Source organism: Gymnoscopelus braueri (genome assembly GCF_963280865.1).
Source record: "Gymnoscopelus braueri genome assembly, chromosome: 8".
NCBI classification, from domain to species: domain Eukaryota; kingdom Metazoa; phylum Chordata; class Actinopteri; order Myctophiformes; family Myctophidae; genus Gymnoscopelus; species Gymnoscopelus braueri.
This window is the reverse complement of record NC_137609.1, coordinates 3,979,585-4,000,438: the sequence shown is the minus strand read 5'-3', so window position 1 is coordinate 4,000,438 and position 20,854 is coordinate 3,979,585. Positions and strand designations below refer to the sequence as shown.

The 20,854-nt window shown below is 39.2% G+C and overlaps 1 protein-coding gene across 1 annotated transcript; it reads right to left on the bottom strand.

Annotated features, from left to right (window-relative positions):
• Positions 1–773: 773 nt before the first annotated feature.
• On the bottom strand, positions 774–19,453 carry rab24 (RAB24, member RAS oncogene family). The gene is made up of 9 exons (XM_080434601.1): positions 19,174–19,453; positions 14,348–14,464; positions 13,763–13,831; positions 13,094–13,172; positions 11,714–11,781; positions 7,849–7,948; positions 5,606–5,656; positions 5,352–5,411; positions 774–5,125 (listed from the first exon to the last, which is right to left on the bottom strand). The coding sequence occupies exons 2-9, from the start codon at positions 14,456–14,458 to the stop codon at positions 5,055–5,057; spliced, it is 609 nt and encodes a 202-aa protein (XP_080290727.1). The 5' UTR covers positions 14,459–14,464; positions 19,174–19,453; the 3' UTR covers positions 774–5,054.
• Between the last annotated feature and the right edge of the window lie 1,401 nt (positions 19,454–20,854).

Below are 20,854 nucleotides of genomic sequence, written 5' to 3'. Positions count from 1 at the left end.
CACGTTTTGGGCAGGATATCCTCTTTTATCAACAAGAATGATGACTCTCGTGGACATTCAATGCATGGTTCACTAACATCTTAATGTCACTAAAACCCAAACTTCAGACCTCTCAAAACAAACTAATAAGACTACTACTACTACTAGGCCTCTCCCCCAGGACTCACCTTCTCCCAGCTCACTTTGCTAGTCTGGGTTGGGTAGAAGGTAGTGTTAATTTTGACAGCAGATTTTAATTTAGTTTTAGTCATCTGAATATCTTTTGAATATCTGTCATCTGAAATGTTTGTGTTTTACTTTTAGTACATATTTCGCTGACTAAATATCACAAGATTTTAGTCAACTAAATCTAGTTGATTTAGTCGACAAAAAATATTTTGGCAGGCCGTGATGGCATCGTAATGCCAGATTTATACTTAGCTGCCTGCCAAAAACATCCGATCTACAGGCTCACAACATGTCGCGCTGCGATGAGCTTGTAGATCTGCTATTTTCGGAGCGTGACACCCATGCGCAACCAAGCATAAAATGACTTGTCTTACTTCTACTGGATCTCTTCTCCACTAGTCCCCCCCTAACATTTTAGTCTAGTTTTTATTTGTTGACAAAATTGTCAATATAATTTATTTAGTCATAGTTTTTGTCAGTGAAAAAAGGCAGTCGACCAACATTTTTCGTCAGTTTTAGTCGACAAAATTAACTCTGGCTCAAGGTAGAAGACAACATCTCTCTATGGTCTGGTCTTGAAAAGATGGGAATCCAACTTGTTTATTAATGTAACTTTATTGAATATCAACAGTTCTTTATCATCATGTGCTTTTTTTTTTACAACAATATTAATCTGAATCAAGTCATTCTCAAGCATCACCACAAAAAAGAATACGTTTTTAATCTGTCCTTGTGAGCAGTTCCTCTGAAAATCAAAAACAAAACCATCATAAAATCACTTATTCCCTCTAGTCAGCGTTCAGATTAAAGTTATACGTGTAAACATGACCCCATACATTCACATACTGAAACATTCTATAGTATTTATATACACATAGAAATAACTATATATACCAGCCATTCTCAACCTTTTTTTTACATTTCCCCACTTTGATACAATTTTTTATCTCTGGGACGCCAATCTACAATGCAAAATCCTCTGTGTTTCAGGTCCATTTAGACCTCTGGTGGTCCCTGGACCAGAAGTTGAGAACCAGTGACATTGCCCACGATTAAGGTGTGTGTGGTTGCTCTTCATGGCACAACCTATTAGAGATGCAGCCATATGTCGCCGATATTTATCTCCTTGGATGCCATCAGAATATCAGCAAGTAAGATGACTTTCACTGATGTCAGTAGCTGATATTTATCTGTTGTAATGCAACAGTTTTACACTACCTGTGTTGCTGTGTCGGTTATGATGCACAGCTAGATGATTATTGTGTAATCATCAGATTGTTTTTTTTTTTGGGGGGGGGGTAATATCAGAGCAAACACTTCAGGAAAATAACAGTTAAAAAAAAAGAAGAAAGAAAAAGGCAATCTTATGTTTGTTTCAGGAAAATATGCAATTTTGCAAGACACCTTACAGTAACATCTGTAGAACTTTAACCAAAATGTAGACATGGCACAAAAATAATCTCCATAGAGCACAGAAGTCCTGACGTCACTCGTTCATCCCCAGGTTCGTAAAGTAATTTCGCTATGGAGAATAACATTGGGTCATCATAGAATCGTCTCATATAAGAATTGTGGTCCAAAAATAAACAAACTGTCCTGGCGATATTGTCAGGGAGGAGGTTCTGTATCGTTTATGATAGTCAGTCACTTATATTTGATACAGTCTGTTTCTGGCAAAAATTTAACTAATTCGGCGGAAGTAACATTAGCGTTTTCTCACCGTCAGTTGATGCTTCATATCCATAAGAGTAAAACCGCCAGGGTCATTTGTTTATTTTTGGAACACAGTTCTTATTTGACGCGATATTAAATACTTCTATGGGGATTCAGAATGGGGGTGGAAAACCGCGAACCAGGTAGACAAACAAAGGATGTGTAAATTACGTCAGACTTCGGTGCTCTCTATTATACATGTTAAGGTACACAGCATGAATTAATGTCACTGTTAAAGCGGCACTATGCCTCCTTTTTGTAATGTATTTTTTTTTTGTCCAATCTGTATGGTAGAGTATGTTAATACAATATAACTTATATAATTGGGGTGGTTATATTTAGTCTCCCTGCTATTCAATTGAGACATTTAGATCGTGTCAAAGGTCATGTCTCACCTAGACACAGTATCTGACACAAATTTTGACCTGATGCTCAAGATTCAATTTATCCCCTGAGCAAGCAGGCAGGCTCTATTGGTATTGGCAATGGTAAAACTGTCAGCACTTGTGCAGGAAACCGGGTTCAAATCCAGGGCAAAAGAGGAAAGTTACATAGTGCAGCTTTAACTATATTTTTAAGTCAGTGGTTCTCAATTTTTTTTCACAAAAAGGACCTCCAAATGAATGTTTTGATCTGTGGACCCCCCATCCGAAAACAAGATTTGTGTTGTTAACATGTTTCAAACACATTTTTCACATTTTATTTTAAGATTTTTTTAAAATAGCTGACGTATAGTAGGTAGGGGTTAAAGTTGTTTAACTAATATTAAATATGACACCCTGGAACCCCATCCCCCCAGGACCCCCGGGGGTCCCCGGACCCCACTTTGAGAACCACTGAACTATACATGTTAAGTTAACCAGCATGTAAACATGGTGGAGTCATTTATTTTGTCTCCAATGAAGATTCAGCAAAACATGTTTTTTTCTCCCAAACATCCTACAATTATTCATGTATCACTCATTAATTGGTTTCATTCCAATAACACCACTGACATCTCCTGAGTGAGTGTGTGTGTGTGTGTGTTGTTGTTGTCTCACCATCAGAGATGATTGCCCCCAATAGTTATCAACTATTTATGAATAACAGTGGTTTTGTCATATTTAAGTTTTATAATGTATTGATATTTTAATCAATAAATCATGACGTTGTCTGAAAGCGTCAAAGTCACTGGTAGAGGAGCTGCTTAGCGCCTCCTTCAGGACAACAACGGTAAGGAACACATCGTCTCTGTCCGGTGGAAATGTCCAAAACTGTTACCTTTCAGGAAATATTAAAAAATAACCTGTGTTCCAATGGATCCAATGTAGTTATTATTTAGTCACAAGCTCTTGATAATACTTTTCATTGGTTCAATATTTATACCCCCCCCCCACACACACACACACGCTTTCACATTCTGTTTCAAAGCTTTTCCAACATAGCAAAAATTGCCAATCTACAAGCTCACAACACGTCTTTTTTCTGTAGCATGATGAAGTAGGGTATTCATTCATTTATGAAACATAGAGATATGAGCTTTCTGCCCGACAGCAACGATAACTGAAGAAGGAAGTGAAGTGTTGTACCAGGCAGAGGATCTGGATCCTTTAGGATATTAATGATTCCGGTTCCTTAATTCCCTCTTAACGATCCGATTCCTTAACAATTCCCTTTAACCATTCCAATAGGGGGGTTCCAAATGGACCCTTACAGGTCTGCAACTCTGACAGTGTACAAATGGAACCACTAGTTTTCTTTGCACACTCTCAGAGTTACGGTGGTCCTTGAAATTATTATTATAATATATTATTATATTGTATAGCAGACATGGAAGTCCACATACCAGCTCTGACAGTGTGATTAAAGTTCAATGGACATACATTGAAGTCAATGAGAGCTGACTGGACCAGCTTATGAACTAGCCTGGCAAGGCCAGACTAATATCACTGCATAGATATTAGTCTGGAATCTCTGTATTTCCGGGGGCAAAAACATACTCTGTGCTCTTTAGATACCGCCATAAAATTATAGTGTTCACATAAAAAAACTATGTGTGATGTGTCTTTTATTTTCCTTAACTGTTTATTCTACAAAGGTCTCAGTTGTTCAGAAAGTGTTTATTCAATTCAAATAGGGCCTCTTCCTTACTTCCTTCGCAGGTGTTACCAATGATACTAATAAGGGCTCAGTTCCATTTAGTGTAGCATAGACACCCCATAACTCGAGAGTGTACAAATGGAACAAAAATGGACCTTGTAAGGGTTCATTTGGAACCGTAATGGGTCCATTTGGTTCCATTTGTAACACTCTCAGAGTTACACACCAGTAAGGGGCCATTTGGAACCCCCTCAAGGAACCATGAGGGTCCCTGTTTCCAGTGAGCCAACATTAAACAATGTCAGCACCCTGACTCTGTTTAACCAGAATGGAACAGAGCCTTCATTAGTGTCATTGGTAACACCTGTGATGGAAGTAAGGAAGAGGCCCAATTTCTTAACAATATGGCTGCTGGGCGCAGAGCCTATTGCCAGATAAGAGAAAATTACGTGTCCTTTCCTTCTTAAATAAGTTCCTTGTACAAAAATGGTAGTTAAAAAGGTAGGGTCAGTGATATTCCTTTGTTAAAATAAAATTCATAACATTTTGTTTTTACCTAAAAATATCACTTATCCTACCTTTTGATGAACAAATAAATGTAGATGAGATGGTGTAAGACGACATAAGGCCATGCTGGAGTGATATCAAAGAAACTAAACAATGTTACAACATTATTAGGCTTTCGGGTGGTTCAGCGGGGTAAAGTACCTGTTCCCCACCACTAGGTGGTGCAGGGGGTAAAGTACCTGCTCACCACCATGGAAGCTAGGGGTCCCAATAAAACAGCATTGGGAGGACTTCATTTGTATAACGACTAAATTGGGAGAAAAAAGGGGTAAAAACTATTGGCTACGCTAAATAAAAAAGGTGCATCATTCTGAACATAAAACGTTACAAACCCCGCCTCCTGTGATCACTTTTGCAACATGGCAGTCTGCTCCTCGTAACCCACGGCAACCACTCCATATACTCCCGAACATAACTCTTATTGTGAAAAAGAAAAAGTATCACTGTATGAACTTTGACCTACGTCTGTCCAGGCCCATCCATAGCCAACGTGACATCACTTCCACTTCCGGGTTGTCTGTCCAGGTTCAGTTGCTATGACAACAGGAATAGAAATAAGAGTCTTTCTTCTGTCCTAGGTCCACGGCTCCACTGTCCTCTGAAACATTCAAATATTAGACTTATTTAATTTATTATCAAATCAGATAGAGACACAAACAGGATGATTTCAACCTTCAAAAGAGAACAGACATAACTAACAACACTGCCATGTCATCTACACTACTTAACATATGAATATTAATTAAATCTGTCCATATTTCATGTGAGATTGACAGGTTTAATATCAGTATTATTGACAGGTTTAACATCATTATTACACTGACCTGTCATGTACTGGAAGCTGGAGCTGTTGTAATCCTCTGCTACCCTGTGAAACAATTCATCTGACACACACACACACACACACGGAAAGAGAAGTTATACCGTTCCAACAAGTAAGTTAGTTAGTTAGTTTGTTGTGTTGTCAATATAAAATAGTTTATCGATGTTGACCTCCCGTTCACAATCTGGTCGACCGACCAATGACTGAACTCATCCAGTGTTCGACCAATGAGCTTCCATAATGAGGGTGACTTACCTACGTTGTTTCCCGTTTTGCTGGAAGTCTCAAACAGCTGAGCTCCAATCTCTGTCAATGACAATTATGTTTCAATTCTAAGGTTACACATAAAAACAAGCAGTGTTGGGCAAGTTACTTTTAAAAAGTAACTAGTTATAGTTACTAGTTACTGTTCCAAAAACCTAACTAGTTACTTTACTAGTTACTAAATTACGAAAGTAACTAGTTACTTCACTTTTCTTTTTAAAAAAATATATAAAATAAAATAAAAATATATATATTTCCAAATGATTTTGATAGGTATACATAACGTTTATTTGTTTCTTCTTTAGAAATGTTTTCTTTCACATCAGGATGTAATGATCATTAGACTCAGAGCAATAACCCACCTATCTCCCACACTCCCTCCCCAGTCAGAGTTATCAGTTTGAATGCATTTGATGTCATTTGCATATAGATGTGAGTGGACTTAATTTAACTGACTAAAACTTTTTTAGTGTTTAGTTTTAGTGTTGCTCTGTGGCACAGTGAGAGAAAAGACCATTGTAGCAATTGTCATTATGAAATGTATTGGAACAATTAAACATCTTTCTGCACTGTAGTGGCCCTGCTGCTTTCACTGGGATTTTGCTGACTAGTTCTCTGAAGGCAACAAACTCAACCGTTGCGATGGGAAGCATGTCCTCAACAACGTACCTGGAAAATGGCTATCAATCTGTTTAGTTGAGTCTGGGTGACATGTTGTGGCGATTAAAACATTTTCTTTTTGGCTGTTTAGATGGAGTAGCTCCATCTGGGTCACTGCCGGTGATAGAGACGGATGGGTCTTTGGCGACTATTTTTATAACCCTGTGTACTTTAGTTACGGTAGGTGCTTCAGGAGATTAGCATTGCTGTTACTCGAGGTGGACAATGTTTTCTGTCCTGCACACAGTTCACATTTCACTGCAATATTTGTAGCGTCCTTTATCCCCACAAATTCTAAATAATGGTTATATTTCCAAGCTGCAAACTAAAGCTGCGCTGTCGCTGAGACTGTGTGTGTGTGTGTGTGTGTGTGTGTGTGTGTGTGTGTGTGTGTGTGTGTGTGTGTGTGTGTGTGTGCGCGCGCAGTGGTGATGGTGGGCCCGTTGCCGTGTGTGTGTGTGTGTGTGTGTGTGTTAGCAAGGGTTTGTGTGTCTGTGTATTTTCCTCATAAGGCACGCTGTGTTCCTTAAACAATCATTACAATGTAAAATTATGATGTTAAGCATTATCATTGTAAACCTGATCCTGCTGTTCCACATACAGCCAACCAGTTGAAGAAATCACACACGTATTAAAATGTTTCAGTAATAAATAAATCATCATAAAGTATTACAATGTTTCAGTAATAAATAAATCAGAACGTATAAAAATGTTTCAGTAATAAATAATACATGAGACCATATTAAAATGTTTCAGTAATAAATAATAAATGAGAACATATTAAAATGTTTCAGTGATAAATAATAAATGAGACCATATTAAAATGTTTCAGTAATAAATAATAAATTAGACCATATTAAAATGTTTCAGTAATAAATAATAAATCATAACATAATTAAAATGTTTCAGTAATAAATAAATCATAACTGTAAGGAAAGGTCAGGCCATTCCTTAGAAAAGGTCATTAACGCTTTTATCTCGTCCAGACTTGACTATTGCAATGCACTTTATTCAGGGATCAGTAAGCGAAATGTTCAGCGAGCACATTACACCAGTCCTTACGGTCCTTCATTGGTTACCTGTGAGTTTTAGAATTGATTTTAAGATTTTACTGCTTGTTTTTAAAGCCCTAAATGGTCAGGCTACTGCGTATATCTGTGATCTTTTAACTCGGTACCAAAGTCTCGCCTTGTCACAAAGGGCAACCAGGCTTTTGCCGTTCGGGCCCCTCGGCTGTGGAACTCACTGCCTGGGGACCTCAGGCAGGCAAACTCAGTGTCCTCTTTCAAATCTCTTCTAAAAACTCACCTCTATCGGACAGCTTTTTCTTTATGATGAGATATATGAAATTAATGTCTGATTTGTATTGTATTTTTTAACTGTTGTTATTGTAAAGCACTTTGTAACTTGTTTTTGAAAGGCGCTATATAAATAAAATGTTTCTGTAATAAATAATAAATCGTAAAGTATTAAAATGTTTCAGTAATGCATAAATCATAACATACTAAATGTTTCAGTAATATATTAATCAGAACTAATTAAAACGTTTCAGTATTAAATCAATCAGAACGTACCGTCAGCAAAGTCCTGGGAGTCGTGTCGGTCGATCTGCCTGATGCTGCGATCTGCTTCTACCAGGTCCACTTTGGTTCCACACAGATAGATCTGACAATGCTACACACACACACACACACACACACAGTCAGAATTATAGTCATATTTATCATATTATATAAAATATCTTCAGCCATGTGAAAACACAAAAACACGCCTGTCATTTGAGACCCTGTCATCACAGTCTGTGCTTTTAGATATCAATTATATAGTGTAGCACATCGAAAAAACTTCTTGTCTTCTTTTATTTACCTTAACTCAGGGGTCGGAAACCTTTTTCACATTAAGTTTTATGTTTTTATTTTCTTGATAGTCATTGATTGATATGCCATATCAACATTACATTTAATTTAATTATGACACCACATAAAAATACAAATGTTTTCCCATATGGTGATAACCTTTTTTTCTCTCTTCTTCTTCACCTTATGAAATCTTTTCTTTCACATTTCACATTTCACACCTGTTCAGATATTTTTTAATTCGCAATTTTGTTAGAACATAATAATCCCTCATTCCCTAATATTCCCCCCAGATCAGGAGTGGAGTCTATCTTGGATGCTCCCAGGCAGGCAAATGGGCTCATGTCTTTTATTTATAACATTATCTCCTCCTTAAGGGTCACCTCTCTGGGTGGAATTAAAGCAGGCTGGGAGGGGGAACTTGGGGAATCCATCACAGATGATATTTTGAATCAAGCTCAGATTCGAGTAGTCTCGCGTGGCCAGACTGTTGCCTCCCACAATTTTCAAATGTCATACAGTCTGGGACTCGGAAGCTCTGATCATGATTAGAATATAAACCGGATGTGAAGCCTCCTCCCCACGTATATTTGGCTTGCTGCTTGGCAGAAATGGAAATTAAAAAGTAAAATGTAAAGATATTTTAAAATATATTTTCGTGAACGGAAGTGCCAGTTTCCTTTCTCGGATTTTGGGAGTTGTAGTTCCAGACTCTATATAGCATTCAGAGATTGTGGTCTTGTCCTCGACTGGTGAGTTATTGGTTATCATATTTGGACACTTATCACAAACTAGTCCATACCCGGTGAAGTGCGCAGGCGAAAGTAGTTGCAAACGTGGGGTTATGCCGTGCCGTCGTCCTGTCACGTCCCGTCGCACCCTCCCCCCCGCGCGTCCCGTCGCACACACACACACACACACACACACACACACACACACACACACACACACACACACACACACACACACACACACACACACACACACACACACACACACACACACACACACACACACACACACACACACACACACACACACACACACACACACACACACACACACACGGTGCAGCCCAAATAATGGGCGTACGGCGAGATCACCGCACCTTTCGGCATTTATCAATGTATCCTGACATGGGCTTCATCCTACCGTACGCTGAAATCTCACGTCTGGTAGAGACCAGTTGTTGACGTTGGCTGCACCCGTTTATTCCATTCTAGACCTGCGGATCAGCATTGTCTGACTGTCTGACAGGCATCTGGACACATAATCCACTCCTAAATGTACATCTACACTAATAAATAATCCCTGTGAAAATATAACATTTTATAAAGTAATTTAAACAAACTGCTTTAACAGTCATTCAGATAAGATTGTAGATCTGGCTGCATTGAAAATAGCAGATCTACAAGCTCACAAGGCAGCGTCGCATCGCGACGCGTTGTGAGCTTGTAGATCTGCCATTTTCAAAATATAAAAGCGCTCTGGAGTTTAGACCGGTGCAGCGGCGCTGCTGTTATATTTTCATGTCCACCGGGAGATCAGACATTTAACCCATGGTCCAACACACACCAGCCTTCATCCATTAATGTTCTCTCCAGGCTATCTCTCATTAATGCGGAGCGGGACGGGACTCGCCCGTCTGACGGTCCGAGTCTCACTGGGAAATGGGAATAGCCTACATGACGGCTTTATTTTAGTGTAACTCGAACGCGCACTGCTCGGTATGGGTTAAATAAATTAATATACAAACGTATTCCATTCATGGCGATGTGATTGGTATCATAATATGTCATTCATGTAGGCTACAAGCCTACATGACAAAGATTGTACCGCTACGGTACGGATTACATGTGTGAGTGTGTGTGTGTGTGTGTGTGTGTGTGTGTGTGTGTGTGTGAGAGAGAGAAAGAAAGAGGGGCGTGTGCGTGTGTGGCAAGGCGAGCGGGCGAAACTCTTTCTTATTGGCTTTTGATGTCTTTGGTCGTATTCTGGTTCTTCTTCATGTCGTAAAATCGGGGCGTTTTGAGAATATTTAAGGGCGTGTTATTAAAATGACGCTCGGTTTCAGCCGTGACATTTATCAAGGCTGGGTCCAAATGTACGCTCGGATCAGCTGTGTAGGATTCGTTGATAAATGTGACTTCGACGTTGGTGTACGGCCGAATATATGGAAAAATATAAGACGGTTTATACGCTGCGTTGATAAATGAGGGCCACTCTCTTTGTGTGCTTGTGGCAGACACGCAGTTCGATCATTCGTCCCATACCTCGCGGGGCCATCCAGTGGCGTCGTTACGCGGGGGCTTCGGTGGCTATAGCCACCAATGTTTTATCTAAAGCCAAAAAAAAAAAGAAAAAAAAACCCCCTAACCTAACCCCACCCCTAACCCTAAAACCGAAATAAAGTTACCAAAAACTGGGAAAAAAGTACCCAAATCTGCCCAAAACCCGCGTGCGCGGGGGGGGACACATGCGCGCGTGCACGTTGCCTGGGGGGCTAAGCCTCCAACCTAGTAGAGACCTAGCAACGCCTCTGGGGCCATCCCACAGCTGGCCAGCCGTAACCATGACATTCTTTGACATAAAAACGCTAATAAACAGCTGCCAGTTGGGGAAAGCGAAAAACGGGCTTCGCTGTTAGGTGCACATGGTAATGGTCAATGGCGCGTGATTATGGATCCCACCAATATAGGCCCGCCTTACCTGTCTGATTGGCTCCCTGGCAGGCATAGTTTTACTGAGGTTAGGGTTAAGGTTAGGTTTAAGCATAGTTGCAAAAACGAGAACTGTCAATCACAGTGACTACTGACCAATAACAGCGGGGTTTGCCAAGAGCTGGTGTGGGATGGGATCCATAATAACGCGTCAATGGCTGTGTGCAGATTCAGATCAATTGCTCCAGCCAGTGAGGAGAACCGGGCAGAACAAATTTTGGCCTCACCACATTTTGGTCTCACCGGAGGTTTGTAGAATTATGGGTCACCAGGTGGATTTATGTCCACCTGGGGCACTATAAACCTTACTAATCTGACAAGACTCCCTGATGCCATTTGTCTTTTTACCTTTTATGTTGTTATTTTTACCTATCTATTTTGTTTTCTATTTGGGGAGGAGGAGAGGAAAAGGGAAAAGGATTTTTTTTTAATGTTTTTTTCCCTTCCTCTTTGTGGATTTTGCTGATTTAACTTAATTATTTTCTTTATTTAGGATCTTTTTTTTAAATGTCCATGTGGTGAAGTGAACGGGGACTAAAGACCCATGAGGGAGCAGGGTATGGGGAGAGTTGAGTGTTAGCTAGTGTGAGCTAACTGAACAATCCTTGTACCTAAGTTGCGTGTTAAATGTTATAAATATAAATATTTAATGTAAAAGAAAAAACCTCTCTCTCACACTTATACCAGTGTGCCAGTGATCACCCTATCTCGTGCCAATGTTGGCACCAGTGCCCAAGGTTGCCTACCCCTTTAACCCATTATTTGACAAAGGTCACAGGTCAAATGATTAAAACATTGTGTTTATTCCTAAATTATCAAATATGATGTATAATGTTATTGGTAGGTTATAAACAGATTATTACCTCTTCACAGTTCTGTAGTTCTTTCACCCAGAAACGTGCCCTCTGGAAACTGCTGCTGTCTGTTAGATCTATGAAACATCAGTCACAAATTACACACTACCTCCATGTGTTCATATTTGGTTGGAGGTGATTAAATCTGACAGACTACAGTCATATTCACAAGGAATAAGGAGGTTTTATTAACGTATTAACTTAAATACAATGATAACTAAACATTTGGAGCCAATGAATCTTAAAGGTCTTTTCACATGGCAAGTGACTGACACATCTAGTCATTCAATTTATGATCTTACACATCTAGTAATTCATTTTATGATCATACACATCTAGTAATTCATTTTATGATCTTACACATCTAGTCATTAATTTTATGATCTTACACATCTAGTAATTCATTTTATGTGACATCTAGTAATTAATTTATGATGTGATGTCTAGTAATTAATTTATGATGTGACAACTAGCAATTTATTTTATGATGTGACTGCTTGGTGCTACTTTATATGTTTATGTCTAATTGAATACCAAGGACCTCAACGGAAACAAGACCACAAGGACTTTTTTGGACGGACCTTTTAGACAAAGTGTTATTAACTGTACTTGTGCTGTTTTTACATTTCTGCCTAATAAAATATTTAATCAATCAAAACATCTTAATTAATTTTATGATGCAACATCTAGTAATACATTTATGATCTTACACATCTAGTAATTCATTTATGATGTGACAGACGTCTTGCCCGGCTGCGACAAGAGCTGCATATTGTGGTGATTTTTTTTCTACGACAACAATGATTTGACATACAGCTGTAGCAGGACAAATGTTTTTGGGGGGAGGTGCTCTATGCTCACCCCTGGGTGCTCTATTCTCACCCCTGGGTGCTCTATGCTCACCCTGGGTGCTCTATGCTCACCCTGGGTGCTCTATGCTGGTTCAGAGCGTCGGCCAGAGGTGTAATTTCAGAAAATGTAGGGGATTGCAAAAGAAAAGAAAAGAAGAGAAAAAAGAAAAGTGATGTAGACTAATGTATTGATGGTTGCAAGACAATACAAGCAAGAGTAAACACACACAACTGAGCCGAAACATAAAAATCTTGTGCTGGAAGTAGTTTTTTGCAATGAAGTTGTACAATTGTTGCACAATGTAAAAAAATTAAATAAAATACTTTTATATTTTAACTACTTTAAACTATTATTTTATACTTTGGCTATTCAACAATTGCAGATCTACAAGGTCAATTAATTTTCACAATAGTATTAGAACTAATCTACTCATGTACTGGTAGTAGTAGTAGCAATAGTAATAGTAGTAATGGTAACGGTAATAGTAATAATAGTAATAGTAGTAATGTAGCAGTATTGTGTAGTAGTATTATTTACCATAACAGACGATGGCAGCTCTGGCTCCTCTGTAATAAATTCTACTCATGGCTTCATAACGTTCTGAACCTGCTGTGTCCTGAGAGACAGACAGACAGACAGACAGACAGACAGACAGACAGACAGACCGACAGATTCAGCTTGTGACATTTCAAACTTGTACAGTTTATACGTGAAGTGTCCAATGGGACAATAATGTTCATTAGATCACAAATGCAGTGTTAATATCATCGAATAAAACTATGATGAAACATTTTTCATTGACGAAAACTAAATAAAAACTAAGCTATGATGAAACTATGACTAAATATACTGACAATTTCATCAACAAATAAAAACTAGACTAAAACTAAAACTAGACTAAAAACTACAAGCTTGTAGATCAGACATTTTCAGCACGAACGAGGCTAAGTATAAATCAGGCATCACGACGCCATCAGGGCCTGCCAATATACATTTTAGCCGACTAAAATCTTAAGATATTTAGTCAATTAAAACTGAACTAAAACATTTCAGATGACTAAAATATGACTAGAACTACATAGAATTTCATTCAAAAGACTATAACTAAAACTACATCGAAATGGGCTGTCACCCAGATTCCTAAAGTCGCCACTATGTCTCCATAAATCATATTATCATCATATTTATTATTATTAATCAACTCACCCAGATTCCTAAAGTCACCACTTTGTCTCCAACTTGAATGGATTTGGCAACAAAAGCAGCTCCAATGGTCTGGAAGACACAACATCATAATATAATATAATACACTATAATAATACAATACAATACAATGCAATATGATATATAATATCATATCCGATGGTCTGGAAGACACAAGATCACATTACTTAAAAAGCCATTTTAGTATAAAAATCTTGTGGAAATTGTGTGGCATCTGACAATCGGGTCCAATATTTAGTTCAGTGACCATGTAGCTAAATAATGGTTCAGAAGCTGTGTTCACGTTCACTCTCCCATTGGAATCAATAGACTCCAACCTGCTTTTGGTCTCCTAAAAAGGAGGCCACCTACCTCACGCAGATACAGGAAATAAACCGGAGATGGCATGTCTTTATTTATTTTTTGTCTTGGGTAATAACTATGTTTTGGTATGGTCCAAACAGGAAGTAACACGTACGTTTTGGTACAGTCCAACCAGGAAGTAATGCGTATGTTTTGGTATGTTTTGGACGGAACGTCCTTTCCTTTCAAAACCTTCCTTGGGTCCAACCAGGAAGTAATACGTACGTTTTGGTATGGTCCAACCAGGAAGCGTTGATGGACGTATCTCTCCACCAGGCTGGTCTTCCCGACGCTCTCCTTCCCCAACATCACCACCTTAGCATCCACCCGCATCATGACCACCTAGCAACCAGTTAAAAACAACACCTTAGCATCCACCTAGCAACCAGTTAAAAACAACACCTTAGCATCCACCCGCATCATGATAACCTAGCAACCTAGGGCTGAGGGGAAAAGTCCATTCACTTAAGCATCGCGATTTTTAATGTCCAGATTTTTCACATATATATATATTTTTATTTCGGAATCAATTATTACTGTTATTATTTTTTTTGATGGGTGAAATAAGTTACCACTTCCATCCAGCAGATGGCAGCGTGTAGGGCAGGGGTCTTCAACAGGGAGTCCGGGACCCCTAGGGGGTCCTCAGAGTTACTACAGAGGGGCCGCTAAATCTTTGTGTGATAGGAACCTTTTTTTTACGTGCTGTCAAACAAGTATGAAGCTATCTGCGACACAGTTTAATACTTAGTGGGGGGGTCCCTGCTTCTCTGCATCTCACTCATCTCAGCTAAGGGTCCTTGACCTGAACAACGTTGAAGATTTTTTCAGTGTAAGTAAGTAAGTCCAGGTTTAAAAGGACAGTTCATTATTGAAGGATGTTAAAGTGCTGCAGCATATCTTTTATATGACTGTGTTCTGCAAAGAAATGTTGCAACATACATACGTAAACTGCTGTAGAACAAGGGTTCACAAACTGTTCAGGCCATGACCCCCTAAAATTATATATATAATTATATATATTTAAACTGGGGACCCCCCACCCTGACATGCACTTGGAATTGTAGGCATTACATTTAGTTTGACTCGGTTCCACAGATAAACATTGTGAAAATAGCAGATCTACAAGCTCATATCGGCTATTTTCACATTGTGTGCCTCTTTCTTACGTACAGTAATAGAAGACAATTTGGTATTACAACGGTCTTAAAAGTCATTAAATTGTCACTTTATAAATGTGCAGAAACCCTGTATACACTTATACTGTATGTTGGGTTTGTTTACTGATGAGTGAGAAAACAATGTTGCACATTAAGCTAATAATCCAAAATAATTTGGGCCGACCCCGAGTTTGGGAACCACCAATCTGGGAACCCAGATCCAACTGAAAATGAAAAACAGCGACCTCTGCTGTTTGTTCTATGTCTGTTGGCTCTGGGCGGAAGAAAACCGGGGATTTAGGTCTGCCTTCAGCTTTCACTTCCGGTGGGTGCCACTATGTTTTCATTCCCACTAACAATATTTCTACACGGAACACTAACACCACTTCTCCCAGAGAACATGGATCGTTTTGGTTATAAGCCCACTTGTTTCTATGATGAAAGAGTAAGTTAAAATGTGAATATCTTTCCGTGGTTTTGTCTGCTCCGCGGACGCTATTGTTAAATTAGTTTGGGTTTGTTTCGAGGGGGAAAGATCGACGGACATGTGAATCCCGCCCACTACATTTGATTGGGTAAAGCGCGGCCTGCTTCCTGATCTGAAGGCACGCCCACTTGTAGCCAATGCGCACACGTTATGAAGAACCTCCCCGACAGATTCCAACGCAGTGCAGAATCTGTTCTTGAGAGATTAGGGAACCACTGATATAAGATACAGTGAAGTTGTTTACATATACATAAAGTAATGTGGAGGCTACTGAAAAATGCTGTTGGTGTATATAATATACCAAATTCATATGCACGTGTACATACGCTGATGTTCTCTCTTTTTCGCATTCTCTCTCTCTCTCTTTTATATCTTTTTACTTACTATTAGTATTATTACCTATACTGCTGCAATGTCTGAAGGAAGCCGAACCAAAACAAGTGTTACACATCTGTATACACAATGTAACAATAAAGCACAATCTTGAACCTTACATGGGTCATACCAACGGAATGGTGCTTATTAATTTTTTTTTGGGGGGGGAGCAGTAGTAGATCTATTTGTTATGAGGCTACGATTTTTTTATCCAGGGGGGGTTCACTGAGAACAAATTCTCTTTTTCAGGAAAGCCCTGCTTCACACACACACACACACACACACACACACACACACACACCCCCCCCCCCCCCAGCGGTGTTGGGTGAGGGGGGAGTTGTCACTTCCCCACCCAGAGTTATTCTACCGGTCCAGGGAATCAAACCAGAAACCTTTCCGTTACAAAATCGCTCTTATAACTGTTAGGCCACAGATGTGTATATACAGATACAGATGTGCACTGTGAGTTTTCAGGGGTTTTGTTCATTTTGTCCTCATCTTTTCTTAACCCATTAAAACCGGGAAAGCATCGGTGTCATTTTAGATTTTAGCTATATATAGCACATTGGTTCTCAAAGTGGTCCAGGGGTCCTTGGGGGGATAAATGTGCAGAAACCCTGTATACACTTATACTGTATGTTGGGTTTGTTTACTGATGAGTGAGAAAACAATGTTGCACATTAAGCTAATAATCCAAAATAATTTGGGCCGACCCCGAGTTTGGGAACCACCAATCTGGGAACCCAGATCCAACTGAAAATGAAAAACAGCGACCTCTGCTGTTTGTTCTATGTCTGTTGGCTCTGGGCGGAAGAAAACCGGGGATTTAGGTCTGCCTTCAGCTTTCACTTCCGGTGGGTGCCACTATGTTTTCATTCCCACTAACAATATTTCTACACGGAACACTAACACCACTTCTCCCAGAGAACATGGATCGTTTTGGTTATAAGCCCACTTGTTTCTATGATGAAAGAGTAAGTTAAAATGTGAATATCTTTCCGTGGTTTTGTCTGCTCCGCGGACGCTATTGTTAAATTAGTTTGGGTTTGTTTCGAGGGGGAAAGATCGACGGACATGTGAATCCCGCCCACTACATTTGATTGGGTAAAGCGCGGCCTGCTTCCTGATCTGAAGGCACGCCCACTTGTAGCCAATGCGCACACGTTATGAAGAACCTCCCCGACAGATTCCAACGCAGTGCAGAATCTGTTCTTGAGAGATTAGGGAACCACTGATATAAGATACAGTGAAGTTGTTTACATATACATAAAGTAATGTGGAGGCTACTGAAAAATGCTGTTGGTGTATATAATATACCAAATTCATATGCACGTGTACATACGCTGATGTTCTCTCTTTTTCGCATTCTCTCTCTCTCTCTTTTATATCTTTTTACTTACTATTAGTATTATTACCTATACTGCTGCAATGTCTGAAGGAAGCCGAACCAAAACAAGTGTTACACATCTGTATACACAATGTAACAATAAAGCACAATCTTGAACCTTACATGGGTCATACCAACGGAATGGTGCTTATTAATTTTTTTTTGGGGGGGGAGCAGTAGTAGATCTATTTGTTATGAGGCTACGATTTTTTTATCCAGGGGGGGTTCACTGAGAACAAATTCTCTTTTTCAGGAAAGCCCTGCTTCACACACACACACACACACACACACACACACACACACACACCCCCCCCCCCCCAGCGGTGTTGGGTGAGGGGGGAGTTGTCACTTCCCCACCCAGAGTTATTCTACCGGTCCAGGGAATCAAACCAGAAACCTTTCCGTTACAAAATCGCTCTTATAACTGTTAGGCCACAGATGTGTATATACAGATACAGATGTGCACTGTGAGTTTTCAGGGGTTTTGTTCATTTTGTCCTCATCTTTTCTTAACCCATTAAAACCGGGAAAGCATCGGTGTCATTTTAGATTTTAGCTATATATAGCACATTGGTTCTCAAAGTGGTCCAGGGGTCCTTGGGGGGGGGGGGGGGGGGGGGGTACCACCCCAGCGAAAGTAGTTAATATAGCGTTACAATCATATTAACTACTTTAACTATTATTTTATACTTTGGCTATTCAACAATTGCAGATCTACAAGGTCATAGCTTGTCACTTTGTGCCGCGCTAAGAGCTTGTATATCTGCTATTTTTTAAAACTTGAGAAAATCTTTGCAAATCTTTGAATATATATATATATATAAATGTATTTATTCATTTTTATAGCAAACTAAAATCTCTGCTTCTGGGGTCCCTGGAACTAAATATTTTGAGATGGGGGTTAACAGCCAAAGACAAATCATTTTGGGGGCCCGTGACATGAAAAGGTTTTGAGCACCACTGATATAGAAACATATGTTTTTCCGAAAACTGTTAGGATTTAGAAGACATTTGTAGAATCGGCCTCAGGTTATATTAATGGGTTAAACTTTAACCGTTAAAGGCAGCCTGATGAGCAGGAGCTGCTAAACGTAGCATGTTGTACCATTGTATTTTTTAAACATGGCTGAAATATGACTCATGATATTACAGTCTCTAGAAGTCATATGATTCAACTTTTCCCCTGTTAGAAACATGATCACCTAGCATCCACGCGCAAGAAGCTCATCAGATAAGATAGATACATGTAAAACTTCTGCTTTATTTGTTTACTTATTTCACAATGTGTTTAATTTTGAACAGATTAATGACACTATATCACTGTTACAGACAGACAGACAGACAGAAAGAGACAGACAGACAGACAGACAGACAGACAGACAGACAGACACACACACACACACACACACGCACACAAAAAGAGGCACACAGACAGACAGACAGACAGACAGACAGACAGACACATAGAGGCAGACAGGCAGACAGACAGACAGACAGACAGACAGACAGACAGACAGACAGAGACACACACACACACACACACACACACAAAGAGGCAGACAGACAGACAGACAGACAGACACACAGAGCTATGACATAAGAGACAAACACATCAAACAATAAATAATAATAAAGAACGTACCTGTTATCTGGATGTGAGTCAACGCGTCAGTGTGAACAACATTCATAAACATAAAGTAGATGTTAGTGCTAATACTGTAGTTACTGTAGCTAATGTAGCTAACGGCTAAGTGTTGACCATGTGAGCTGACACTTCCACAGTGAGGGAGGTGGAAGACACATGAAGCAGATTATTAATCACTGATATTGAGGATTATTGATGATTGTGTGTGTGTTTGTAAACAACAACAACAAACACTGCTAACGCCGCTCGCTGCGCCTCACGAGGCGGAACTAAACACTCCCCGGAACCGTTTCCATGAACCGGAAGTACCGAATAACGTGATGCACGCCATTTGTTTGTTTTTGTTTTTGTTTTGTTTTATTGACACCTTTATTAAAGACAAAGACAACTTTATGGACCTTATTAGAATGACACATTAAGATGCAATGTAAACCCAGACCAGTGGTGAAAGGTAACTAAGTATATGTACTCAAGTACTGTACTTCAGTACAATTTGAGATTTGTTTTAACTCTACTGGAGTATTTACAATTTTCAGTGCTTCTACTCCACTACATCTCAGAGACAAACATTGTACTTTTACTCCACTACAATTATTTGACGGCTTAGTTACTAGTTACTTTGCAATTATCAATTATTATATTATAAAACATACATTAACCACTTTAGCCTATTTTATACATAGGCCATTTGAAAATAGCAGATCTACAAGCTCACAATGCGTCGCATCTATTTTCAAACATTTTAGTACTTTTACTTTTGGTACTTTAAGTACATGTTGATAGTAAATGTACTTAGGTACTTTACACCACTGATTAAAAGTCAATAGAGGGTATGCGCATGCTTAAAGTGAATGGCACATCGAGTGGCAAAGCGAGTGGCAAAGCAACGGGACCGTACCTATGTTCCCCAGGTTCTATGTTCCCCTCCCCCCCAAAAAAAGTTCTATGTTCCCCGGGTTCTATGTTCCCCGCTCAACCAAAAAAGGGTTCTATGTTCCCACTCATCCAAAAAAAGGTTCTATGTTCCCCACTCAACCAAAAAGGATCTAAAAAAGGTTCTATGTTCCCCACTCAACCAAAAAAAGGTTTTATGTTCCCGCTCACCCAAAAATGCAGGAAATGGTGAGACATTTAAAAAGGTTTAAATACATGTATTTATACCCATTAGTTATTTGTAATTTTTCAGTTTTTAAAGTGTCAAAATATCATGTTTTGAAAACTTCTTTGACATGACTCAAAATCTATTTAGGGGTGTCACGATACATTAATTTCACGGTACATATGATACGATACACGATATTGGGCTCACGATATCGATACGATATTATTAGAAAACTTCTTTGACATGACTCAAAATCTATTTAGGGGTGTCACGATACATTAATTTCACGGTACATATGATACGATACACGATATTGGGCTCACGATATCGATACGATATTATTATCATTTATACTATCATCAACATTGGCCATCATCTTCAGTTTCAAAGTGCTTAATTTATAAAGCATATAAAAAAAGTTACAAAGTTTTTTACACACAAAAATAAATATAAATATAGCTGCAAGCAGCGATAAGCGGGGCCAGGGAATAGAGAGAGAGAGAGAGAGAGAGAGAGAGAGAGAGAGAGAGAGAGAGAGAGACTAATGAGGAGTGAGTGAGGGCAGGTGTGATTATG

What these genes read in the sequence shown, in the direction of transcription:
- rab24 (XM_080434601.1), bottom strand. Translation starts at nt 14,458, where the DNA reads ATGATGCGGGTGGATGCTAAGGTGGTGATGTTGGGGAAGGAGAGCGTC. An exon ending in AACTACAGAACTGTGAAGAG is followed by an intron (nt 7,949 to 11,713) that starts GTAATAATCTGT and finishes GTGTGTGTGTAG; the next exon opens with CATTGTCAGATCTATCTGTG. An exon ending in CTCCCAGGACTTTGCTGACG is followed by an intron (nt 5,657 to 7,848) that starts GTACGTTCTGAT and finishes TGTCATTGACAG; the next exon opens with AGATTGGAGCTCAGCTGTTT.